The sequence below is a fragment of the Vicugna pacos genome, chromosome 17 (genome assembly GCF_048564905.1).
Source record: "Vicugna pacos chromosome 17, VicPac4, whole genome shotgun sequence".
NCBI classification, from domain to species: domain Eukaryota; kingdom Metazoa; phylum Chordata; class Mammalia; order Artiodactyla; family Camelidae; genus Vicugna; species Vicugna pacos.
The window spans coordinates 53582879-53605013 of record NC_133003.1 but is presented as its reverse complement, the minus strand read 5'-3'; the positions used below and the strand labels follow the sequence as shown (position 1 = coordinate 53605013).

At 62.3% G+C, this 22135-nt stretch overlaps 1 protein-coding gene across 11 annotated transcripts in view; it reads right to left on the bottom strand.

Annotated features, from left to right (window-relative positions):
- The window catches only part of IQSEC1 (IQ motif and Sec7 domain ArfGEF 1), a 284272-nt gene that overhangs the window by 33335 nt on the left and 228802 nt on the right, over positions 1–22135 (bottom strand). For all 11 annotated transcript variants that reach the window (XR_012060810.1, XM_072941947.1, XM_072941956.1 and 8 more), the window contains one exon: positions 2265–2559. Coding sequence is in view for 6 of the 11 variants with exons in the window: in XM_072941947.1 (XP_072798048.1) it covers positions 2265–2559 (295 nt within the window). In the remaining 5 variants the exon portion in view is untranslated. The remainder of the gene's footprint in view (positions 1–2264; positions 2560–22135) is intronic.

Here is a 22135-nt window from a genome sequence, read left to right as displayed (position 1 = left end):
TCTCTGCCTGAGACCGTCTCACCAGACCCAGGTGGACAGAGAATGCGGAACTTCGGGGAGGCAGAAGTGGGCTGTGTTTGGTCCTCAAAGTGTCCAAGTCCCTCATGCTTGGCCTCCCCCAGGGGACAAACGGACCCAGGCCCGCTCTTCCTCATCCCCCAGCCTCACTGTGGTCAGTCTTCCCTCCGGGCCAGAGCTGACCCGAGGCCCCGTCTGAGGCTAAGTGTGGGCACAGGGGAGGGAATCGGTCAGTGTGTGCTCACCGCTGTGTCACCCTCCCCCGACACAGAGACCCTGGGCTGCAGAGGGGCCCCAGGATCCCGCCCCTAGAGGAGAAAAGGGGCTCAGGGAAGTGACAGGAGGAGGAGTCAGTCCCAAGGAGAGCTCTCCCACCAAGCCCCCACTCCCTCAAGGGCAAGAACGGGGAACCAAGAGGGCAGCCCTCCCACCGCCATCTCTGACAGCAAACCTCCAGAAGCCACCAGGCAGGGCCGTGGGCAGGGACCACACGATCTCCCACTAGGCCTCCCATTGGGCTTCTTTTACTAAAACGAGGCTTTGTGTCACCTGGACTTTAAGCCCTCGTGGAACTGGACACCTACTTCACCTGGAAATTACCATGCACTCTGTTCTGTTCCCACTTTTGCTTTGACTGCCAGGAAGCTCAGCAGAGAGTCGAACGCTCAGTGGCCCCCCGTGTAACCTCTCCCTCACCTCCTGACCACCTCTTACTGCCATGCTTTCCGGCAAGCTGTTCTGCCTCTGGCCTTTGCTCCCGCCGTTCCCTCTTCCTGGAAGGCCCTCTGAGCGAACACCCAGTTCTAACACTACACTAGAGGTGCCCCCACCAACACTATCAACTCCCACAGGCACTTGCCTTCTCCCCGCTCTTTCATCATCTCCGGAGGTTGTATCACTGTCTGGAATTGAACTGTGTCTTTATTGCTAACTCGTCTCTGGTCCATCTCCTGGACAACAGTGTCCAGCACACGGTGGGTCCTCGGCTAATACGTGGGGGATGAAAATGAACAGATGTGGCCGCATTAAGTCCGTAGAAAGCATATGGCTACATCCACAGGCCTCTATTAAGTCTTAACCTTTCTCGCTTCTAGTTCAGCGGTCCTGCTGCAGGTGTCTGTTGCCATAAACTGTTTCAGATCCACTTTGGATCTGGGTGTAACTGATAAATGGAACAGAGTCCCCTGCTGTGGGCCTGGCCAAGGGGCCGTTCGCTTCTGGCTCTGGCCATGTGTTGCCCCCCCCAGTCAGTCCCAACTCACAGGTAGAAGGATCCAGACTATCAGGGCCAAGGTAGGCAGGGCTGTGCAAGGTCACAGGGCAGGACTGAGAGGAGAGGAGGGGCCGGTAGGGGGCTGTCGGGGGAAGACCCGCACTGTTCCCGGAAGAAGTCCCAGGCCACACCAGGCCCAGACCTCTGCTCCATAGAAGACAAACAGGAAGGCAGGGGAGCAAACACAGGGTCCAGGCCAGGGTAGACGCAAGGCTGGCGGGGAGGGAGACCTCTGCAGCCTGGTTTGTCTGAGGGGCTGCAGGGAAGGGTCCTGGGGCCAGGCGGGGGCAGAGGTGGCTGCCCAGCTTCTGGCAGGCTGGGGGTTCTCCTGAGACCTGGAACTTTCCGTCAGCTTCACACAAGAATTCTCATTAAAGTGCCTACTATGTGCCTGTACTCTGACTCCCTCCCTCACCCACCAGACAGGACCCCTCCCCTCTCTTCCCTCAGCCCTGAGAGGCCAAGCGGGTGGGCCGTGAGTCCCCCCTTGCTGACCCCACAGTGGGTCTGGGCCGAGGGCCTCGGGGCCCCCACAAGGAGGCGTTTCCTCACAAGAACATGGAGCTGTAAACAGGCGGCCTGGCCTTGCTGGCTGGGGCCGGCTTGTTTCAGAGCACGTGCCGTTTCTGCCGCGCACACACCTGCCCCTCCCTTAGCGCTCCTCCTGCAGACCCTTGAAGGTTCAGGCCTCTCCTGGACCCCAGAACCTCTGTGGCCACCACGGAGCCCACATACACTGGCCGCGTCAGCCCGATGCCTAGCGTGGCCCCCGGGGCCTGGCCACGAGGGCTGTGAACCGGGCAGAGGCCAAGAGCAGGAGCGCCCCGCGTCCAGCCCCTCCCCCCGAGCCTCCGCATGTCGGGAGGAGCGAGCTGGGGCAGCGGTCAGGTCTGCGGGCGCCGGCGCCTGCTCGGCCCCCCCCCGCCGGGGCGCTGGGACCCTGCCGCCCCTCCCCGCGAGGCCCCCCGCCTACCTGCTTGTCCTGCAGGTCGGAGGACAGCTCATAGCTCTCGGAGAGGGAACGCGGGCGCTTGACGGCCCCCGCCTCGGCCTGCTTGCGCAGGATGGAGGTCGAGTGCTGCAGCTTGGGCCTCCGCGCGCGCTGCTGCTGGCCGGGCGGCCCCGAGTGCAGCCCATAGGCTCCCGCCGGCGCGTGCTCGTAGTGGTCCGGGCTCAGGCTGGCGCCGGGCACCAGGGGGCCCTGGTGGTAGGCCGAGGGGCTGTCCAGTGACGTGCCAGTCTCGCTGCTGGGGGCCTCGCCCTCAACGCTGCAGAGGGAGAGAGGGGGCCTCCTGTGAGAGGGAATCCGGGACCCAGGGCCCCACAGCCGAGAGGCCGCCCGCCGCTTTCCCGGGGACCCCGCGCACCCGGCCCCTCCAGCTGGCTCCCCGTGCAGCCGGGGGGCTGCGGCCACCCTCTGCTCTGCCGCTTCCTCAGGCTCCCCTCCCCTCGGGGCTCAGATCCTGCTACATGTCGCCACCTCCTGACAGCCGACCCCCGCCCTGACCCCCGTGCTCCGGTCCTACACCAGCACGGCCTCCCCACCGGTCCCTAGAGGGCCCTGGCGCAGAGCAGGCGCTCGGGGGCCCGCCCCCCTGCTCCCTCACTCCCACCACCCAGACTAAGTAAACCACTCACTTTGCCTTTCTTCGAAACAACAATTAACACAGTGACTCTCCCCTGCATACCCTCCAGGGCCGGGCACTGTGCGGGGGTGTGTTCTGGGCTGAACCGTCCCCTCCCCGCCAAGACACACGTATTTCCAGCCCTAACCCAGCACCTCAGAGTGAGCCTGTGTTAGGAGATACTCTTTAAAGAGGTAATTAAGTAGTGGTGAGGCCACAGGGGCCCTAATCCATCTCACTGGGGCCCTTACAAGGTGAGAGCAGGACCCAGACCCACACACAGGGACAACCGACCGCGTCTACACACCCAGGAGAGGGGCCTCGGAAGGAGCCCACCCTGCCCACCTTATCTCGGCCGCCCAGGCTCCGGAGGAACAAACGTTTCAACCTGTGGTCCTGGCTACTGGTCCTGGTTACAGCAGGCTTGGAAACCTGTATACGTTTTCCCTAAATCTTAACCAGTCTGTGGAGAACGGATCACTAACTCCCTTGTCCAGGTAAAGAAACCCAGGCCCACACAGCACAGGCCCTGCCTAAGGTCGCACAGGTAAGCACAGGTGAGTAGGGATTAAAGCCTGAGACTGAGGGCTCCCCTCCACCCCATCGCCCTCGTCCTCGTCCCCGGAGCACGTGCTGCACCTCTCGGCGTTCCCAGAGCCATGCAGGGGTGGCCAGAGGGGGACAGAGAGGGCGGATTCACTCATCCTAAGTGAACTCAGAAGACGCGGAGCGAAGGAGGAACATGCAACCGAGTTTCTGGCTGCTTATGGCAGCCTCTCAGGGGCGCCGTGCCATCTCCTGTCCCTGCAGGAGACCACTCAACCTTTAAGGACCCTCGGATCCCTGGGGCCAGGGCGGGGGTCCCTCTGGCAGTGGCTCAGCAGAGCAACAGGCACATAGACCCCCGCAGGCTACAGTCCTCCCAGCAGGGTCCTCAGAGCCGTGGGAACACCCTGCATTTAATGGCTTCCCAGAGGGGCCACCACACCCAGCTCTGTGCCTATTGTCCCCACGGGTCACAGGGCCTGGCAGGGCCTGCTGCCCAGCGTGGGATGCGAGACTGCTGGCCGCCTCCTGGGGGAGGGGACAAGGCAAGGAGGCCCAGAGTCGGCACACCCAGGCCAGGGGCAGCAGCCTGTCCCTGATGTCACCCCCGGCTGCAGAGCCCTGCACATGCTGTCCAGCGGACAGTCTAAGAACAGCGCCGGCCTTCTGTTCCCGGGCCCGTGGGACACACAGCAGGCCCCTGTGGCAAAGGCCATCCCATCCTGCTGCCTGGAGGCTGCAGTGTGACGAGGGGGCCTGAGTGTGGCTGTGAGTCAGGGCTTCCCCTCACCTGAGGCCTGTCCGCCGTCCGTCCGTCACACAGGTGGGCTGTGCCAGGTGCCTCCGGATCCCCCTCCCCAGACCCTCCTGCCATCAGTCACTCAGCAGCGACTTCCTCTGGGCCTCATGGGTGTGCTGGGTGGGGGCGGGTCAGGCTGAGCTCCAACACCCCCTCCTCCTGATGGAGCTTCGCGTGGCCCAGCCCTCAAATCCACCCTCCAAGGACAGCTGAGTGGGGGAGGGAGGGACCCACGTGGGACCCGCAGGCCATGGATACCCTGGCTGTGCACGCGCTGACCCTGCCCTGGCCTGCCCCCCACACCCCCAGGGACCACCCCCCACACACACGAGCATGTGTCCCCACTGGAAATGCTTCCATCTGGGCCTGGTCTGTCTTTCCAAGCAAGAGGCTGACAGGAAGCAAAACTGTGTCCTTGAAGAGACAAAGCCAGGGCCCTGCTCATGAGGGTTTTTAATAGTCTTGTGACCCTGAGTCTGCAGAGGACATGGAAGCCAGGGTAGCGCCCACTGCTGCCAGGGAGGGGGCAGGACCCTCCTCCAATGCCCAGCGGGCCCCGGGACAAAGGGGCGTGTCCACCTGCCACAGGGTAACTGAGAGCAGGCGAGAGGCAGCGGGGCAGGGCCTGGGCCTGACGTCACTCCCAGGTGGCCGGGTCGGGGCAGAGGGGGCCGAGGAAGGAGAGGGAGGAGAGTGGACAGCCACTGGACCCACGGCAGCGCTCTGCCTGACACAGGAGAAGGGCCTGGCTGCTGGGCTGAGCTCACGGGCAGAACACTGGAACTGCGCCACCACCATGTAGAGACTGGAGCCCCAGCAGGGGGTGGGGGCTGCTCTTTGGACCTGACAGAGATGGAAGTGGTTGGGGGCAGGCAAGGACTTCCTAGGGCTGGGCTGGCCCAGAAGTCCTGCTCTGGGCATCACCTGGCTCCTGACCGTCTGGGGACAGCAGGTTCCAGAGCGTGCGTGGGGGACAGGGCTGGGCCTCCTTCAAGGCCAAGGGAAGGGGTCGAGGTCACCTCCAGCCTCCTTTCCCCTGTGAGCCCAACCTCCAAACGCTTCTCAGCAGGTGGTCCAGGCCGCCATCAGGGCTCCCTGGGCATCACAGCTGCCTCCTCGCTGTCCCCTGCCTCTTTGCTCCTCACGGCAGTCAGAGCAATTCTGACAGAACAGGGGCCAGATGAAGGGCCTCCCTGCTCCCCAGCACACGTAGAGGACCCCGTCCATTCTGCAGTGTCCTTCAGGCCTGAGCTCGGCTGACCTCATCTTGGTCCCTCTTCCCCTTGGTCATTCTGTTCCAGCCTCACTGGCTCACTTCCTCTCTTCTCAAAGGGGTCAGGCACGCTCCCGCCCCAGGGCCTTTGCACTGGCTGTTCCCTCTACCTGGACCGCATTCCCCAGATCTGGGCATGGACCACACCCTCACCTCCCTTGGATCTTGACTCACTGCCGCCTTCTAAACCTCCCCCCCAGCATTCCTAGTCCCTTACTCGGTGGGTTTTGACCATCAACACTGTATCATGCATTCATGGTGTTTCTGGCTTGTCTGCCTCCCACGTCGGTACCTATGTTCTACGAGGGCAGGGTGATTTCTCGGCTTTCCTGACTAATGCTCCCCAAGTGCCCACACCTGGGCCAGAACAGCTCAGGAACACTTTTGCTGAGGGAGTGAAGGCACCTCGCAGGCCCACCATGTGCTGGGTCCTCAAACACGGTTTCTGACATCATCCCCGCCGCACACCCTACGTGCCCCAAACTGAACGTGACCACCCCCCATCACCATGCAGTGACCGAGCCAGAGCCCTCCCCTACGGCCAACCCCTCAACCCCACTGCATTCCATCTGTCCCCAAGTCCTGCCACATCTACATGAACGGTGTCCCCTTGAGTTGTGGGATGTGGCAGCCCTTCCACATCCCCAAATCAAAACCAGCCTCAAACCATCCTGATGATAAAGGGCCAGGCCATCCTGCTGCAACCAGCTGTCCTCCAACAAATGAATGGACGAAAGTGAGCAGAGCACGGAGCTCAAGAAGCTGTCTTGAGCCGGAGAACATCACTTCTTCGTGGTCCCAGACAGAAGCTACATGGTGTTAGACGTGACAGAGACCCCTTAATCCGAGCCAAGCCACTGGTGACAGAGACAGGTTTTAAAGTGAAGATGCCCAGTGCTTACGTGCAGCGACGGGGATGTACCGGCCTACCTCTTACAAGTACTGGCTAGACCCAGCCATCGAGCTGGAACCCTGGAGCCGCCTGACCTCTCCCCGGCTGGCCCACAGCCTGGAGCTACAGGCTCCAAGCCACCCTGTCCTGATTAGCATTTGGCTCTGCCCCCAGCTCCTTCCTGGGGCAGGAGGGACCGTCTAGTGAGCAGAATAGCGAACCGCCTGCCTTCCCACCGCAGGGCACCCACTGCAGGCTGCCCCAGGGACACAGACCTCTGGTGGACTTCAGCGTCAGGGAAGGGCCAGGCCCTGGCCCAGCAGCCCCCACCAACCGCCTCTGCCCTCCTGAGCCCCCGGCCCCCAGGCTGCCCTACACACCACTTCTTTAGCACGGCGCCCTCCCGACGGGAGCTCAAGGTCTCCACCCAGGTCCTCTTTTCTGGGGACGATTCTCCCAAAGCCTGTGTCCATCAGCCAGGATCGGACACTCCAGAGTCGGTCCTCAACTGCACACTGGAATCCATAGTCACTCAGACTCCCAGGCCACATGCAAACCAAGGACTGGACGGGCACCTGTTCCAAGTCCCTGCCCTTCTCTGACAGCTTGGAGTTTCCGGGACATCCTGTGACAGTTGGGGCTGCCCCCAGCACTCTCGGCAGATGCTCCTGACCTAACAGTCCCCTTTCTAGACACTCACGCTAAGGAAGTGAGACTGATTTGCAAAGAGGTAAGTGCGAGCAAGTCCACTGCGGTGTTTCTCTAGTTATAGAAACGCTGAGAAAATCTAACTGCGTCGACAAGGGACTGATCTAAAGTGAACATACATCAAGATAATGGTGACAATGTCAAGATGGGGGAGATCTGGCTTGAGAGCTGTTCTTACAAAAAAGGCCAGGGGATCTTTTCGGCTGATGGAGCTGAGAAGCCGGTCACTAACGTGAACAAGTGAAAAGCCAGATGCAGCCCGGCTGTCCGCTGTCTGCTGTCCACTGCAAGTATCACATCACAGCGGGAGGCCCTCCGGAGCCTGGGCACACCTGCCCCCACTTTCTCCCTGCTGGCCCGGGGCAGATATCACCAATGGATCACAGACTCCCCTCTGCAGGTCCTCCAGCACAGGTGCCACGCAACAGACACCAGCTGCACCCCTCCCCAGGCCACCAACCCCAATCACAGCACGCCCACCAGGAGAAGAGTGCGGGGTCTGGAAGCCGCCTCCCACCAAGGCTGGGATGTGAGACCCGGGTCACCCAGCTGGAGAAACGATGCTCCCATGTGGGCTGCTCGGAGGTGATGAGCTCCCTGACTCTGGAGGGGTGGGAGCTGCAGCAGGCCCGACACCTGCCAGAGGTGTGGTGGGAGGCTCCTGTACCGGCTGGAAGCCGCTTTCCATCTGCGCCACCCGCCCCCACCACGTTGCCCCACCGCCCTTTACTTGTATTTCTTGACCTCAAGGCCACATGCAGATCTCCACAAGGCCACCCCCTCCTGCTGCAGCCCCCAATCCCGCACCCTTGGTCACCGTGGAGATGACCTGGACGAGCGTGTGTGTGTGGTCCGCCCACCCCACTGGGAGTCCTGCTCTGCGACGGCTGGGTCCCCGAAAGCACCAGCCCCCAGCAAAGACAGGCTCCCTCCCAAGAGACTAAGCCCCACACGGGCACCATGGGGGCCCAGAGGTGGGGCCGGCCCACTGGGGGTCGGAGGGGCACACGGAGGTGTGTGCGCTCAGCCCCAGCGGCCCCGGCCCCACCCGCGCCGACCTGGGGGCTCCGAGCTCTGAGTCACCGAGCTGCCCCCGGGCCCTCCTCCCCTTCTCCAGTCTCCCAAACATGCCTTCTTGCACAAGACGCTGGTCTGTGTTATTTTTCTGTGGGGAAATGGCTGGATCACTGCGGAACAGCATCAAGAGTTTCCGACGGCCTGGGGATGAGGGAAACCATTTAAGAACAGAGAGCACGTTTCGCAGTCTCCCAGCCTCCCTTCTGCCAAGCGAAGGGGCTGGACGGGATCCTGGCTGCAGCCTCTGAGCCAGACGTCTGGCCTGGAAGCTGTGCGACCATACGCGGGAATGCTTCTGTGCCTCAGTTTCCTTTCCTCTAAAATGGGGGTGACTGAAGCACCAACTTCACATGACTGTTGTGAGGCGCACAGGACAGGTAGTCCGTCAAAGCTGCTTGGCTCATAAAAAGCGCTTTCTAACTGCTGTCTTCAGCCATCCTTTGACTGAGAGGAGGGCTGAGCCTGCGTGTCCCAGCACTGAGAGGCGGGAGGGGCAGGCGGGCCGGCACCCGGGCAGGGTCGCTGCCCTGCCTGCTGACGGGTCTCTGCTTCTGTGGACCCACACCTCCGGCCGTGGGCCAGGATGCTGGTGACGGGCTCCAAGGGGAGGGAGAGTCCTAGAGAGGGACTGGGCCCCCCGGCTGAGACGCCACGTCCTGACTCCAGCCAGGGAGTGAGTCAGGGCAGGGCCCCTGGCCTCTCGGGCCACGGATGTCTCTAATTATGGCCTGCGAAGTCACGAATGACTTTTCTTAAGAAAAATGTTAGAGGAGGCTCTGGGCAGAAGCAGGGGCCCGCTGTGCACCCCAAAACCGACGACGCTGGCGGGAGTGATGATACCCAGTGTCTAGGCAGTCCACAGTGTTCCAAGCTTTACATGTAGCTCAAGCAGTCCTCTCGCCCAGCCTGCAGGCACAGAGAGGCTGAGCCCACCCGGAGGGCACTCAGCAAGTGAGTGAAATCAGAGCCCACACGACCCCTCCCTCCTGCCTGGTCTGGGGGGAGGCAGCACCTCCAGGGAGGCCTAATGCCTTGCAGCCCAGACCACAGTTGATAAGCAGTCCTCAGAGAGGACAGACGCCTGGCTGGCGAGCAGAGGGACTTACGGACCTGGGGGACACCCCCAAGCCCTGTGCCTCTTGGAGGAGGAGGGGGTACCTCCTAGACTGTGGCCTGGCAGTGTTAGGCGTCTCCCCTGGCAGGCAGGCTGGATGAACGTGACCTAGAAGGACCTCAGGAGGGGTGGTGAGCAGGAGGCGGTGTGTCCCAGCAGGCAGGGCCGGGGAGCTCTAGGGAGGGTGGACCGAGGGGCAGCGCGGGTGAGTCCACGGCGAGCGCCCAGGCCTCCAGACACCCCTAGGCCTCGGCAGAGGGGATGCAGGGGTGGGGCCGAAGCCACACCCACCGAGACACCCAGAATGACTGGGAGCACTGCACCCAAAGGAGGAAGGCGATGAGCTTTCTGGATGACCCAGAGGCGCCCCTGCGGGGCTTGGTGGGGGTCGGGAGAGTCAAGGCGGCCTCCGCTCTTACCCAGCCATTCGCTTGAACGAGGCTGCACAGTAAGGAGAAAGGAACCGAATAACCAACCTCCACCCCAGGCACCCCTGGACCCAGGCTCAGCTGCGCCCCTGCGGTCCCCACCCACACCCCGCAGCGGCCCGTCTCGGCGTCTGGCTGTCAGGCCAGCAACCTGACAGCTCCCTTGACAGCCCCCTGCCTCATACCCGACTCTGCAACTGTCAGCAAGTCAGGCTGCTCCACCTGCAGGACAGCGCCAGCCTCTGACGGCCTGGCCTGCCCCCACCCCACCAGGCTGGTCTTTGTGGCCCTGCGTCTTCCCTGCACCGCTGCCACAGCTCCTCCAGTGGGCTCCCCCAGGCCCTCTCACCGCCCCCCTCCGCCCCCCTCCACTCAGATCCCGTTGAAACACAGCTTGACCAGGCCCCTCCTCTGCCGCGGGGATGCAGCCAGCGGGGAGCCCTACCCTGGGGGGGAGGGGCCTTGCTTCTCCCTGATGGGCAAGGAGTGGTCAGTGGGCTGCCCAGGGGGCCTGACCCCCCCTCCCAGCAGGCTGGCACTCAGGCAGGGCCAATTTTGGGAGCCTGAGGTCTGAATTCGGCAAACCAAGAGAAGCGGGGTTTACTCCACCATTCTCTGTCCAGTTGTAGGGAGGGCCCACAGCCCCTCCACTGGCCCCTGGTCCCCACCCCGACTCCTCTCGCCCTCTGTAACCCACAGACCCCTCCATGGCCCCCAGGCCTGGAACAGCCCCTCCCTCGCAGTCCAGCCACCACCCTTCTGGTCACGTGGGGACAGGTCGCTGACCCGACTGCCTCATCCCCTCTGGGGAGAGGCCCGTGGCCCTGACTCCCCACCCTGAGGCCGGCACGCGGGAGGTGAGGTCTGGCCCAGCCCCACCTCCCAGCTGCAGCAGCATGACCCCAGGAGTAGCTTTTATACACGTTTAAGGATCAGGACTCGGAACAACGACTGTCTCAGAGCAGGGGGCTATTTTTAGCACTCAGCTTACTGCATGGGCATTCAGCACTTCCGCGCTGGCCAGCTGCTGGAGATGGGCCGTGGCTGGAGCGGGGTCTTCTCAGGCTGCCAGTGCATCAGCGGGAAAGGTGCGGGGTTTGGGGTGCCCCAGCTGGCGGGGAAGCTGCCTCACACTCCCCACGCTGGGTCCCGCGTGCTTGCACGGCCCTGCGACGCACTCAGCACCCGAAGATGTCTTGATGTGAACCAGCATGAGCCCAGGCAGGAGGCCACCACCGGGCTCTGGGCCCCCTTCCCTGAGTCTGTTCCCACCTGCACGGCGGGGCAGGGGATCAGGGACATGGCACCCTGGCAAGGAGCCCTGCAGAGAGGTGGTGCCCTGTCTCACTGGACAGGAACCACCCCAGAGGGGCCGGGCAGCGCTCTTCCTCAGACAGGCTTGTTCTCATCAGTGTACAGCCGGAGGGAAGAGAAAAGCCCACTGCGCCAAGCCAGGCCCTCGCCCTGTCCTGTCAACATGTTTTCTAAGTCGCCTTTCCGGCCCCAGGGAGGTGGCGGCGCGGGCCTTGCTCCCAAACATAAAGAACGCCTTTCTGCCTGCCCGCCTGCCTGCCTGCCTCCTGGAGACTGGCCGGACCCCCTACGGCTCTGCGAGTGAGTCACTCCCGTTCAAATGGCCCGGAAGACCTGAGGATAGGACGTCAGACTCAAGAACCTGCAGCAATCAGGTCTCCCTGTCTGTTTATGACTTTGGGGTCCCCCATCTGAGAGCACTGAGGGACTCGGCTGTGCACACACACGGTGCCTAACGCAGGGCCAGGGGAGGCCCCTCGTGGCACGTGGGTGCCAGTGCTGGGTGTCCTATGGGGTGCAGGGGCTCCCTGGCAGGAGGGAAGGGAAAGGGGCTTCTGCAGCTATGGGCACCGCCTCCCCGCACCTCACTGTCTCCACTGCGCGGAGCTCTTCCCAGCAGGCTCCCCACCTGACCACCTCTCCTCCTGCGTTCTGAGTCTCCACATTGGAAAGCCGGCTCTGGGGGGAGAGGGTGGCTGGGTGCTGCTCCCTGCAGCTCAGGGTCCCCAGGGCTGACAACAAGGCATGAGTGACGCCCCACGAGCGACGCCCCACGAGTGAGGCCCCAGTGACACTGGGGCCCAGAAGGACCTGGGAAGTAACGTCCCTCATTCGTTCGTTCACTCAACAAACACGGAGGCGAGACGCGCAAGGACCACTGGACGACTGGGATCAGACCCGCAGAGCTGGGTGCCGGCACACTGCCACCCTGCCCTCCCACACCCCCGCCCTGTCCCAGCTCCTCCCGGACCAGGGCCGTGGGCCCCTTTCCCTCTAAGACCTCACCCGCCCGTTGGGGCATTTCACCTGGGCCACCTCGGTCACTCCCAGCAACCCCGCCGCTGGGCTGACTCCACCCCCATTTACAGGCAGGGGCACTGAGGCCTGGTAGGGGACAGACTCCTCTGGGTCCTACCTGACACATGCACAGCCTCTACGGGGCCTGTGACCCCAGACCTGTGTCCACATTCACTCCCTGGCCCTGCAGGTGGGCCTCGGCGACACCAAACGGCTGCAGACCCCAGCGAGCTTCTCCAGGGCACAGATGTATGTTCTGCACCCAGAGCGCTGCTCCCCAGGCCTCGGGTCAGAAAAGAGCAGTTGCATGCAGTCTGCCTGGGGGACACCATGGCCCAGCTCCCAAGGCCCTGGGGGGCCTGCTGGCCGGCACCCATGGGGCCTTGGACGGGAGGCAGAGGACGAGGTTCATGTGCGCTTTTCCTTGGGCTGAAAGCCAGCTGGCAGGGGAGTCAGGAGGCTGTGGGTGGGGGCAGGGGCTGTGGGGAAGAGGTGGGGGCTGCTGCTCCACAAGGCGCAGCTCACGCGGCATCCTATGAGCCCTGAAGGGGCCCCAGTTGCCAGAGGAGCTCACCCTATGCCCGGGGACCCGAGTACCGAACCACAGCCAGGCCCAAACCAAGAGGAAGAACTGGCCTCTCAGGCCAGTCCCGCAGCTGAACCCAGGACAGGCTGCATTTCCAGAGACAGGCTGTGAAAAACCCCTTTATTCTCCCCAGAGCCACTGGGGCGAGGACCAAGCATGGGTGCGGCCCCGCCATCTGGGAGGCCTGGCGCCCACGCTGCCACTCCTCACGTGGGCACCTCAGAAGGCACAAAGCTCTCTGGGCAAGGGGCTCATGAGGTCTCAGCACAGCTCCAAATCGGCAGCTGAGATCAGGCCATGTGGGTCCAGGTTCCTGCATGACCACAATCAGCAGGAGCTGCGTGGCAGCCACCCCAGCAGGAGGCCAGGGCCCTCCCATTGCCACTGTCCTCACCGCTCCCTAGAGCACACCCCGCCTGGCCCAGCCTTTCCCCGGCACCACCTGCCCACCTGCTGGGGCATCTGCATGTGCCATCCTTGCCAAGGACCAAAATTCAAGACCCATCACCAAGAGCAGAAGTCAGACCTGCAGCTCTGGGATCTGCTCTTCCCAAGGAACCCGATTTAGAACAGAAAGTCCCGAGGGGCAGAGCTTCCGAACTCCAACAGCTCTGCACAGCTTTGGGAACGCCCAGGCCTTCCCTCAGCTGTGTCCTCTAAGCATCTGACTTCTGCAAGACCCACCAAAGTGGTGCCGCCACACCGGTGATGATCAGCAGCCTCAGGTCAGCGTGGCCACCAAGCTTCAGCTCCCCAGACATCCTCCTTCATCAATTTCATACGGTCAGAGTGTAATTCAAACAGTGCTGATCCAAACTGTGTGCCCAGGTGCCATCCTGGGGTCTGCCCACCCCTCAGCAGCCCCTTCGCCCATCCAGACAGCTCCGGCAGCATCCACAGGGAGTGGGGGCTGCTGTGGGTGGAGGCTGGACCCACCGGAGCACCAGCTGGCCCACTGTTGGGCTGAGGGACTCAAGGCAGGTGACCTCACCTCTCTGGGTTCCGCTGTCTCATCTCTGCAATGGCATCGCTCCCTCCCGCTTCCCCAGCCGGCACGTGGGAATTCAGTGGACACGCTCCACACACTGCAAAGCCCTGCGTGAACGCGTGAGGTGCTTCTGCTCCGCGTAGATGGGCAGGAGAAGGCCCGGCCCAGAATCTTCGCTGGGTCCCCTGAGGCCAGAAAGAGGGACGTCGGCGAAGGGTCTGCAGTCCAACAGCACACTCAGCACCTCTGCTCAGAGGCCAGGGACGCTGCTGCGCGTCTGTGCACAGCTCCATCCTTCCAGAAGCTGCTCTCCTGTCACCACCCGCAGCTCACCTGAAGGTCACAGCGCTGGTTCCCTCACCTGTGTGCTCTCATCCGCGGACGCATCACCTCTCCCCACTCTGCGTCTTCCCTGTGGGCCGCGTCCTCTGGCCCGCCCTCCACCAGGCCCTCATCCCGGCTAAGCCCGGTGGCTCTTGCTGGTTTTGGTGGTTTGCTGGCATAAGGGTGACTGGGGCTTCCAACCCCGGGGCTCGCTCGGAAAGATTCTTCAGACTACGCTCACACACGCACACAGAGCCAAAAACCTCGCCAGCTGAGCCAAGTTAAATACAGAGCCTCCAGTTATTTCCATACGTGCTAAATGGGCTTAAATAAAGCAGCTCTCTGTGGAGGCTCCAGCAGACAGGGCTGGGCCAGGCCTCAGGGACGCCCTGAGAGAGCCGGGCGGGAGGCACGGGGGGAGGCCAGCTCCGGGAGAGAGTGTGGGCAGAGGGGAGCAGGCTCCTGCCCGCGGCCTGCCCGGTCGGCCAGGGCCAGGCATGGGGCCCTCCCGGGCCCAGGACACTTCCAGCCGCAGCTCTCCATCCCATCCCATATGGCCACCAGGCCACCACCACACCCCCCGCTCCCATCCCAGCTGCCAGAAAGCACTTTCTGAACTGCAAATCAGCCAAGTCCTGGTCCCCACTCCTCCAGGTGGCACCTACGCCCTCTCCCAAGGGGCTCTGCCCACCCTGTCTCCCTCCAGCCCCGGCACCGTCTCCGTGGGGCGCTGTCTGCACATTTGCTCACACTGTCCTCTTTCCCAAGACGCCTGGTGCCCACAGCAGAGGGAGCACAGCCCACAAGAGGCCTCGGGCTCCCGGCCTGCCTGGGAGCTGACCTGGGGCGGGGCCAGACGCTGCATTTGCCCGAAGCAGGATGAGTGAAAGAAGGACTCGACGGTGAGAAGTGGTGACGGCCACTGCGCCAGACCCGCGGGCACTTCCTGTGGGAATACTCCTCAGCGTCCTGTTAACAACCTTTTTCTTAATAGGTTTTACTTCCTAGAGCAGTTTTAGGCTCTCAGCAACACTGAATTCCCCACATCCCTGCCTCCACACATGCAAACGGCCGACCCCCCACCAGCGTGGGGCCTGTCACAACCAGGAGCCACGCTGACACGTCGTCACCCAGAGGCCATAGTCTGCGGAGGGCTCACGTGCTGGGGCGTGGAGAACCACCATTTGGGGGAGGGGCCACATCACCTTCCCACTTTGCCGATAGAGAAAGTGAGACACAGAGGGGACGCAAAGCCACACGACGCTCATGGGGCGGGGAGGGCAGGGAGGGGTGAGGTTGACCAAGGCCAGGCCACTGCAACCCTCACCTTCGTCATCTCTGCCTCTGCAGGGGGAGCCACCTGCCCTGTCGGCCCACTGACCACCTCCTGCCTCCTGGGACCCAGAGCTGCCGCCTCACCGACAGGCCCCCATCCCCACACAGCCCCCAGAGCCCGTGTGGCAAGGAGGCAACAGCAACCCCCTCAACCTCCCCCAGCTGCAGCAGAGCCCTTCTCTGTCTGGCACCCGGCAAGTGTGTGGCCTTGGGCAAGTGGCTAGGCCTCTCTGTCCTTAGTGTCTTAGCCCTAAGTGGGGGTGTCGTCCAGCTTGCAGGGCGGCTGTGAGGGCTACAAGGCAATGCAGGCACGAGTCCTCAGCTGGGGCCTGCCACACAGGAAGCGCTCAGGCAGCTGCTGGTAGCGCAGCACAGGGCGGGCCGCCCCTGGTCGCACAGGCACCACGGGGACCAGGACGGATGAGTGGGCAGCGGTGGGAAGATGCCTTAAGGAGAGGCCTTCGCTAAGAAATAGGCATCAGACCCTGTGACCCAAGACCGGCACCCACAGCCAAGGAGACAGAGAAAGGCACTGATAGGGGCCCGGGCTCAGAGCAGGACTGCAGTGGAACTCGGACCCACTGTTGGCTTTCTGATTACGTTTGGTTGAGGGTCCTCTGTGTCCACTTAGAATGTCGGCAACTAACATCTCCTGACGGCCCACATGTGCCAGGCTGCGGGCACAGCGCTGTGGGGCGGGCAGAGGTGGCACGACTCTTGCACTCCGCGTGGAGCCTGGGGGTGGGGGGAGCAGCCTCGGGGTGGGGAGGCAGCTAAGGGGCCAGAGGAGAAGCTGCAGGATGGAGAGAAGGGGAGACGGCCTGACAGGGGCCCCGGCCACCCCAGGCCTGACCGATGCGGGGAAGAGGAGCTGTAGTGGGCAGGGGGATGCAGGGCAGCAGGGGTGGCCAGGGGCTGTCTCGCAGCCCAGTTTGGAGGCAGTGTGTCAGGCCATCCAGAGGCCAAGCAAGATGAGGGCTCATCATGTCTGCAGGGACAGGGGCGCAGATGCCACTGCCCACCCCTACCACCTGGCAGGGCCCTGTGTGGACACTCAGCAGAGAGCCCCAGCCCTGACTGGGGACCTGAGGCATGGAGGCAGGCTCCTGGGGCACCCAGAGCTGAGGGGAGAGCTGAGAGCCCCTCCCCCAGGAAAGCATTGTCTGATTGGGGGAATCTACAGGCCTGGCCTCCCGGGTAGATTTCCCCCCATAGGGCGAGCATCACTTGGCCTTCAAAGCCGGGAAACTGGCCCAGGTTCTGGGTTCCCAGGATGGACCAAGGGCTGTTCAGGGAACGTGTGATCTGCTCCGGGGACCCCCGCCGGCAACAAGACACCTCCACGACCGGAAAGAGCTAACACACAACAGGCCACTGCTTTAAATTCAACAAAACATGTGGGATCTGCTTCAAAATAATCCGGGGGCCATTATGCCATTCTCTCTAGTCTGTATTTATTTGAAGTTTTGCCTGAGAAAGAGTTTAAAATACTGCTGAGAACCTGCTATCCAGTCAAGGCCTATGTCTTCCTGGGCCATTTTGCCATTTTTACTGAGTAGGGGAAAAAAACCAAAACCTTGCACATTTAATTTATGGCTTTGAGAAAGTCAACAAGGACCAGAGGGAACAGCGACTCGGAATTGCAGGGCTGCACCTCCCCCATGCCCTCCCCAAACGTTTCCTCTCCAGCCCCCGCACGGGTCCCGTCCAGGATCTACACAGGGAAATACGGGCCACCGGCCACCGGAACGGTAACTGTAGTTGAGACCAATGAGCAAGAACCTGGGAGCAGCCAGCACTTTCTGAACCCCTACCACCATCCTACCACCGTCCTGGTTCCTGCCCTCCCACCGCCCGGGGGACAGTCCTTGGACACGTCAGGGAATCTGGGGGACACTTTTTAGACCCTTGGGCCATAAACATGTTTCTGAGATATAAGGCCACCAGCCAGGGCCTCAACAGGGCTGTGTCCACTCTGCAAAGTGGGAGGGCCCCGGGCTGCAGTCTGGGTGTGTGGGAGCCGGGGCTCGGCAGGGGGCCTGCAGGCTCCTGTCTGCCCCGCTCCTCCGCCCCCTGGCCCCTCCCTCATCCTCTATTCTAGCAGGCCCAAGCCCCCCAACAAGATCAGGGAGGGGAGGCCAAATCTATCGTCTGCAAAGCTTGAATACGCTGCTTTTATTCTCTAGCCTCAGCTTCCTTGTCTGTAATGTGGGAGTGACACCAGCTACTTCACCAGGCTCCTGGGAGGCCCCGACAGGACGGGAGCGTGTGAATTCTACCCACCCCCTGAACGTCAGATAGCATCCTGCAGCCCGTGCTAGCCTCGCTCAAACCTGTCCGGACCCCCCAAAGACAGGAGGTGATATGCCCAACCCAGCCGAACCCTTCCCCTTCCTGCCAGCACGGATGGGGCCCCGGGTGTGCGTGCACCCGCACTGCTTCCCCGCCACGGCCCCCACCCGACAGGTAAGGCGATCACGGCTCGCGGGGGTGACCACCTTGCCTGGCCACACGTTCACGGAGGGCAGAGCCGGGACTCCTGCCAAGTCCCGCCAGACCCAGGGGCCACTGCCCTCCCACCTGGCGAGGGCGAGGCCGAGGCCGCACCCCGGGGCTCTCGGCCACATTAGTAGCAGAAGCAGCCCACAGAGGACAAGATGGCCCAGCACAGGCCCCCAGCTAAGAGCCCCAGAGGCACGGCCACCCTGTTCCACTGGACACGGAGAGGGCGTCAGCCTGCGTGCCCCAGCCCTGAGGCGTGCCCAGGCCCCGAGGGGCCGCTCCCCACCCATGTGCAGGTCACCTGCCCGCCCCGTCTGAAACCTTCACTCTAGCTGTGAAGGTTTTTCCAGTCCACGGGCAAAGCACCCCTCACTGCCACGCCCCAGTAGGGGGTTAAGTCTTCAGCTGGGAGCGGTGGGCTGTGTGGACACAGGAGCCTTCACCGCTTCTCGCCAAGTCTGCGCTCCAGCCCCCCCAGGCTCCGTCGCCTCACCCAGTGACCAGCCCTGGCCTGGGAACTGCTCCCCACACCCCGGGCCCTGCCCGCGGCCAAGAAGGGAGGCTGCCCACCCCGTCTAGAACAGCGCAAACCTCTCGGCTCTGGACAGCTAAAGGTGTCCACACTGTGTGTTTAAGCACTTTACAGGGACTAACTCATTTAATCCCCACGGCAACTCTGGGCAATGTGTGTCGCTCACATTTTACAAATGGAGAAACCGAGGCCCAGAAAGGCTAAGGAATGTGCCGAAGACCACAGAGAGTGAGGCACAGAGCTGGGGCTGGGGTCCAGGCTACGGCATCTGACCCCAACCTTGGAACAAACATCTTCCCTCAGCAAACGACCCCAGGGGCCATACGGCTCCTCTGTCTTCAGAGGTGGAAACGGGGACCCAGAAAGGGGATGGGATGTGATGACCAACACCAGGGCCTCCTCTCTGGAGGGAGGGACCCTTCCAAGCTCCACAAGGGCCAGGACAGACGACATCACTGACAAGGACCGCAGTGCACTTGCCGAGCTCCCTCTGCACTATGGCAGGCATCGTCTTAGAGGCTGCACGCGAACGGATGTGTCTATTTCTTATACCACGTGGCCTCCCAGCCAGAAGCAGAAAAGCAAAGACGTCTGCTTTCCTCTCCTGGAATAGGCACCAGGGAGTAGTCCTTGCACCGGCAGACAGACACCGACCCCACCTGGGTGACAGGCCACTTTGCAGAACCCGAACGAGGAGGCTGCCTCCCAGCCGGGACTCTTCCAAATTCTCCAGTTCTCTTTACGGTCCTTCTCTCCTCCCAGGGGATCGAACTCAGCAGCCCACACACGTGTCCCCCCTAGTGACGGCAAAGGCCCTGGCCCTGGGTGTCCTCACCACGCAGAAGCCAGCTGCGTTTGCATGGATCCCACAGCGAGTCGGGGACAGGCGGCTTCTGTCCCCGAGACCCATGCCACCCCCCGACATCGAGGCTGATCTGGGGCAAGCGGGTGACCCTCAAGATGCGGCAATTCCTCGGGACCAAGGGGCACTGTCCAGCAGCCTGCTGGAGTGCCTGGGAAGCCGCCTCTGGGGTCTGCAGGGCCTGACGAGGCACTGTCATCCACCTGCCTGCAGGCTGGGGCATTTGGAACATTTGGGGAATCCTGAAGGCAGGAGACACTAGATGCCTGTTCTGTGGCTTGGGAAACAGGCAACAGGTTCCCTCTGCGATGGGACATGTTCTGTTGAAGACGATTTAACCCCGAGGAAGCAGACGGTGGCTCTGAAGAACGTAGACCGCAGAGCCGGGCAGACTGAGTTCAAATTTCGGCTCTAGGACTCGGCTGGTGACGCTGGGTGAGTCATCTGTTGCCTCCCCCCAGGGGAAAAACGGGCACAGCAGAAGCCCTCACTCACAAAGTGCTCTGAGAACCCAGGCCTGCTCACACGGCTCACCAGCCACCAACCCCCGCTAGTACTGTTAGCGCACTGAGCTTAGAGCAGGGAGGGAGAAACAACGCCGTCAGTTTCCCCATCGGCAAAGAGGGAGGGGACTCTGGCTAGGGCACGACACCCGGGCCTTCAGCTCACGGTAAATTGTCACCACGGTAGGCAGCTGTAAACCAAAGACATAAAAGGCCCTTTCCCTCAAGGAGCAGAGAAGCTACAGCCATGGAGGACTAAAGCGCTGAGAGAGATCAGAGTCAGAGAACCCCAGGACTCACCCAGTCGCTCAAGGACAGAACACACAGAAACCCCTGCAGGCTCCGGAAACCAGCGGAAAGGAGCACGCGACGACGGGGACGCACCATGTGATGTCAGGCAGCCGGCAGAGCTGCACGCGTCCCACCAGGTATTTTCTGGCCCCATTTTACAGATGAGAAAATCAAGGCTCAGATGGGGAGGCAACATATTTGAAGCCACACAGCTGGGGAGAGGCAGAGTTGGGATTCTGTCCAACTCCAACACCTGGGCCCTGGGGCGCACGGCTTCACGAGTCCTCTGGTTCCTCCACACCCAGCCCAGGGCCTGACAGAGTGGGTGCTTGGTAACTGTTTGGTGACTGAATGAAGGAACGTGGTAAGTGTGCTGTGGGTGGCACACATCTCTCTAAAGAACAAAGCTCCTCTGGGCCAGAAGCACCACTTGCTGCTGACAGTCGTGCCTACCACGTGGCCAGTGCCATGCACAAGGCACGGCCCAGGGCTCGAAGGGGCACTCGTCCAACCTGGGCACAGCCATGGTGGCCAGAAGAGTGGCGGGTCCAGGTGGCACTACGCCACATCTTCCACCACCATCGCCGTCACCTTCCCCTTGCTAGCAGCTCATGCAGTGGAAACAGACAGGCTCTTGAAGGGCAGAACAATTAATTCTTCAAGAGCCATGTGGCCTTCAAACTCATTACGACTTGCTTTTGAGGACAAGTGATAAATCACTCTCCACAGCCTTGGCACGCCCTCCCGCACCACACAGACACGCACACTTCCAGGGGCCTTGGGCCGCCGCCCCTGCAGAACTCTCCCTGGCGGGTCCCAGCTCGTCCGCGCCATGCGGCCGCCGGGCCTCTGTGCTAACCGGGCGGATATTCCACACGTCATCATAATTCAGAGGAAATTTACAAAAGAGGAAGGAAGAAAATCCAATGGGTCACAGGCGGGGGAAGAGCAGAGAGCTGACCTGGGCGACTGAGCATCTGACTGAGGCTGGGGGCCCATCGAGTGAGGGCCTTGGACCCCCTGCAAGGTCTCAGCACCGCCATGAAGCAGTGGCATTACTCCCTTTCCTGGATGGGGAGGCTGAGGCTCACGGGGCTGAGCTGGGATCTAGAATAAAGCCTGCTTACCTCCCCGAGCCCTTCCTTCCTGACAGCCCAAGCTGACCTGGACCCATGGATTCTCCTGGCAAACCATGGTCTCCCGTCCCAGAGTCCGGCCAGATAACACCCGCGTACGCACAGAGGCACGGGTGTACGCTGAGCTCCTGCAGCCCGGGAGCCCTGTCCAATCTCTTCCAGAAAGGCCTATTTGTCCAGTCATCACACTGTTTGACTGTGCAGCCGGCGGTGCCATCCGTTTCTGAACCAGAGCTGTGTAAATATTAGCACAACTAGTTCAGAGTCCGACTTCCTTGAGCGAAAGCCTGAGGGCCCAGCAGGGCGCCCCTACAAGCCCTCCGTCAGAACACTAGGGTTCTCCTCTGGGCTCGCCTGGTAATGCTCCGGTCAAGTCCCCCGACGCCCGGCTGCTAGGGGGTGGCAGGGCTGTACTGCGACAGGGGTGTCCCGAGGTCTCTGGAGTGTGCTGGATCCTCTCTGGGTTTAGGGGGTGGGTGGCCACCTGGAAGGACTCTGGGTCGGGGGAGGAAGCTGGCCAGCCCCAGGAGCACCTGGCTAAGTCACTACAGGCCAGGGCTGGGCTGATCTCTCCCGCTCTCCCCAGGCTTCCTTCGGGGCAAATGGGACCCACCTGCTCTGAAGCCCAAGGGCAAACTGTGGGCTGGGCCCGCGCAGGGCTTGTCTATCTCCAGGGCAACTGGCCACGCTGCGACTAGGGGAGCAGCTGATCTTCACCAGCCCTGACCACAAAGGACTAAGCAGGCTTCCTTGCAGCTGGAGGATTCAGATCGGATACCAGGAGGAACTTCCAATAAGAAGGGATGAGTACTGAGAAATACACCGGAGAGGTGACCGTGGACATCCCAACTGGAAGGGTGATACCAGAGAAGTCCTAACGGACCCACAGACTCCTCACACCCTCTCAGTTGGGGGTGGGGAGGGGGAGAACGAGTCTGTTACTGTGTCCCCACCAGCCTGCAGCCCCAGGAGGACAAAGACTCCGAGCTCTG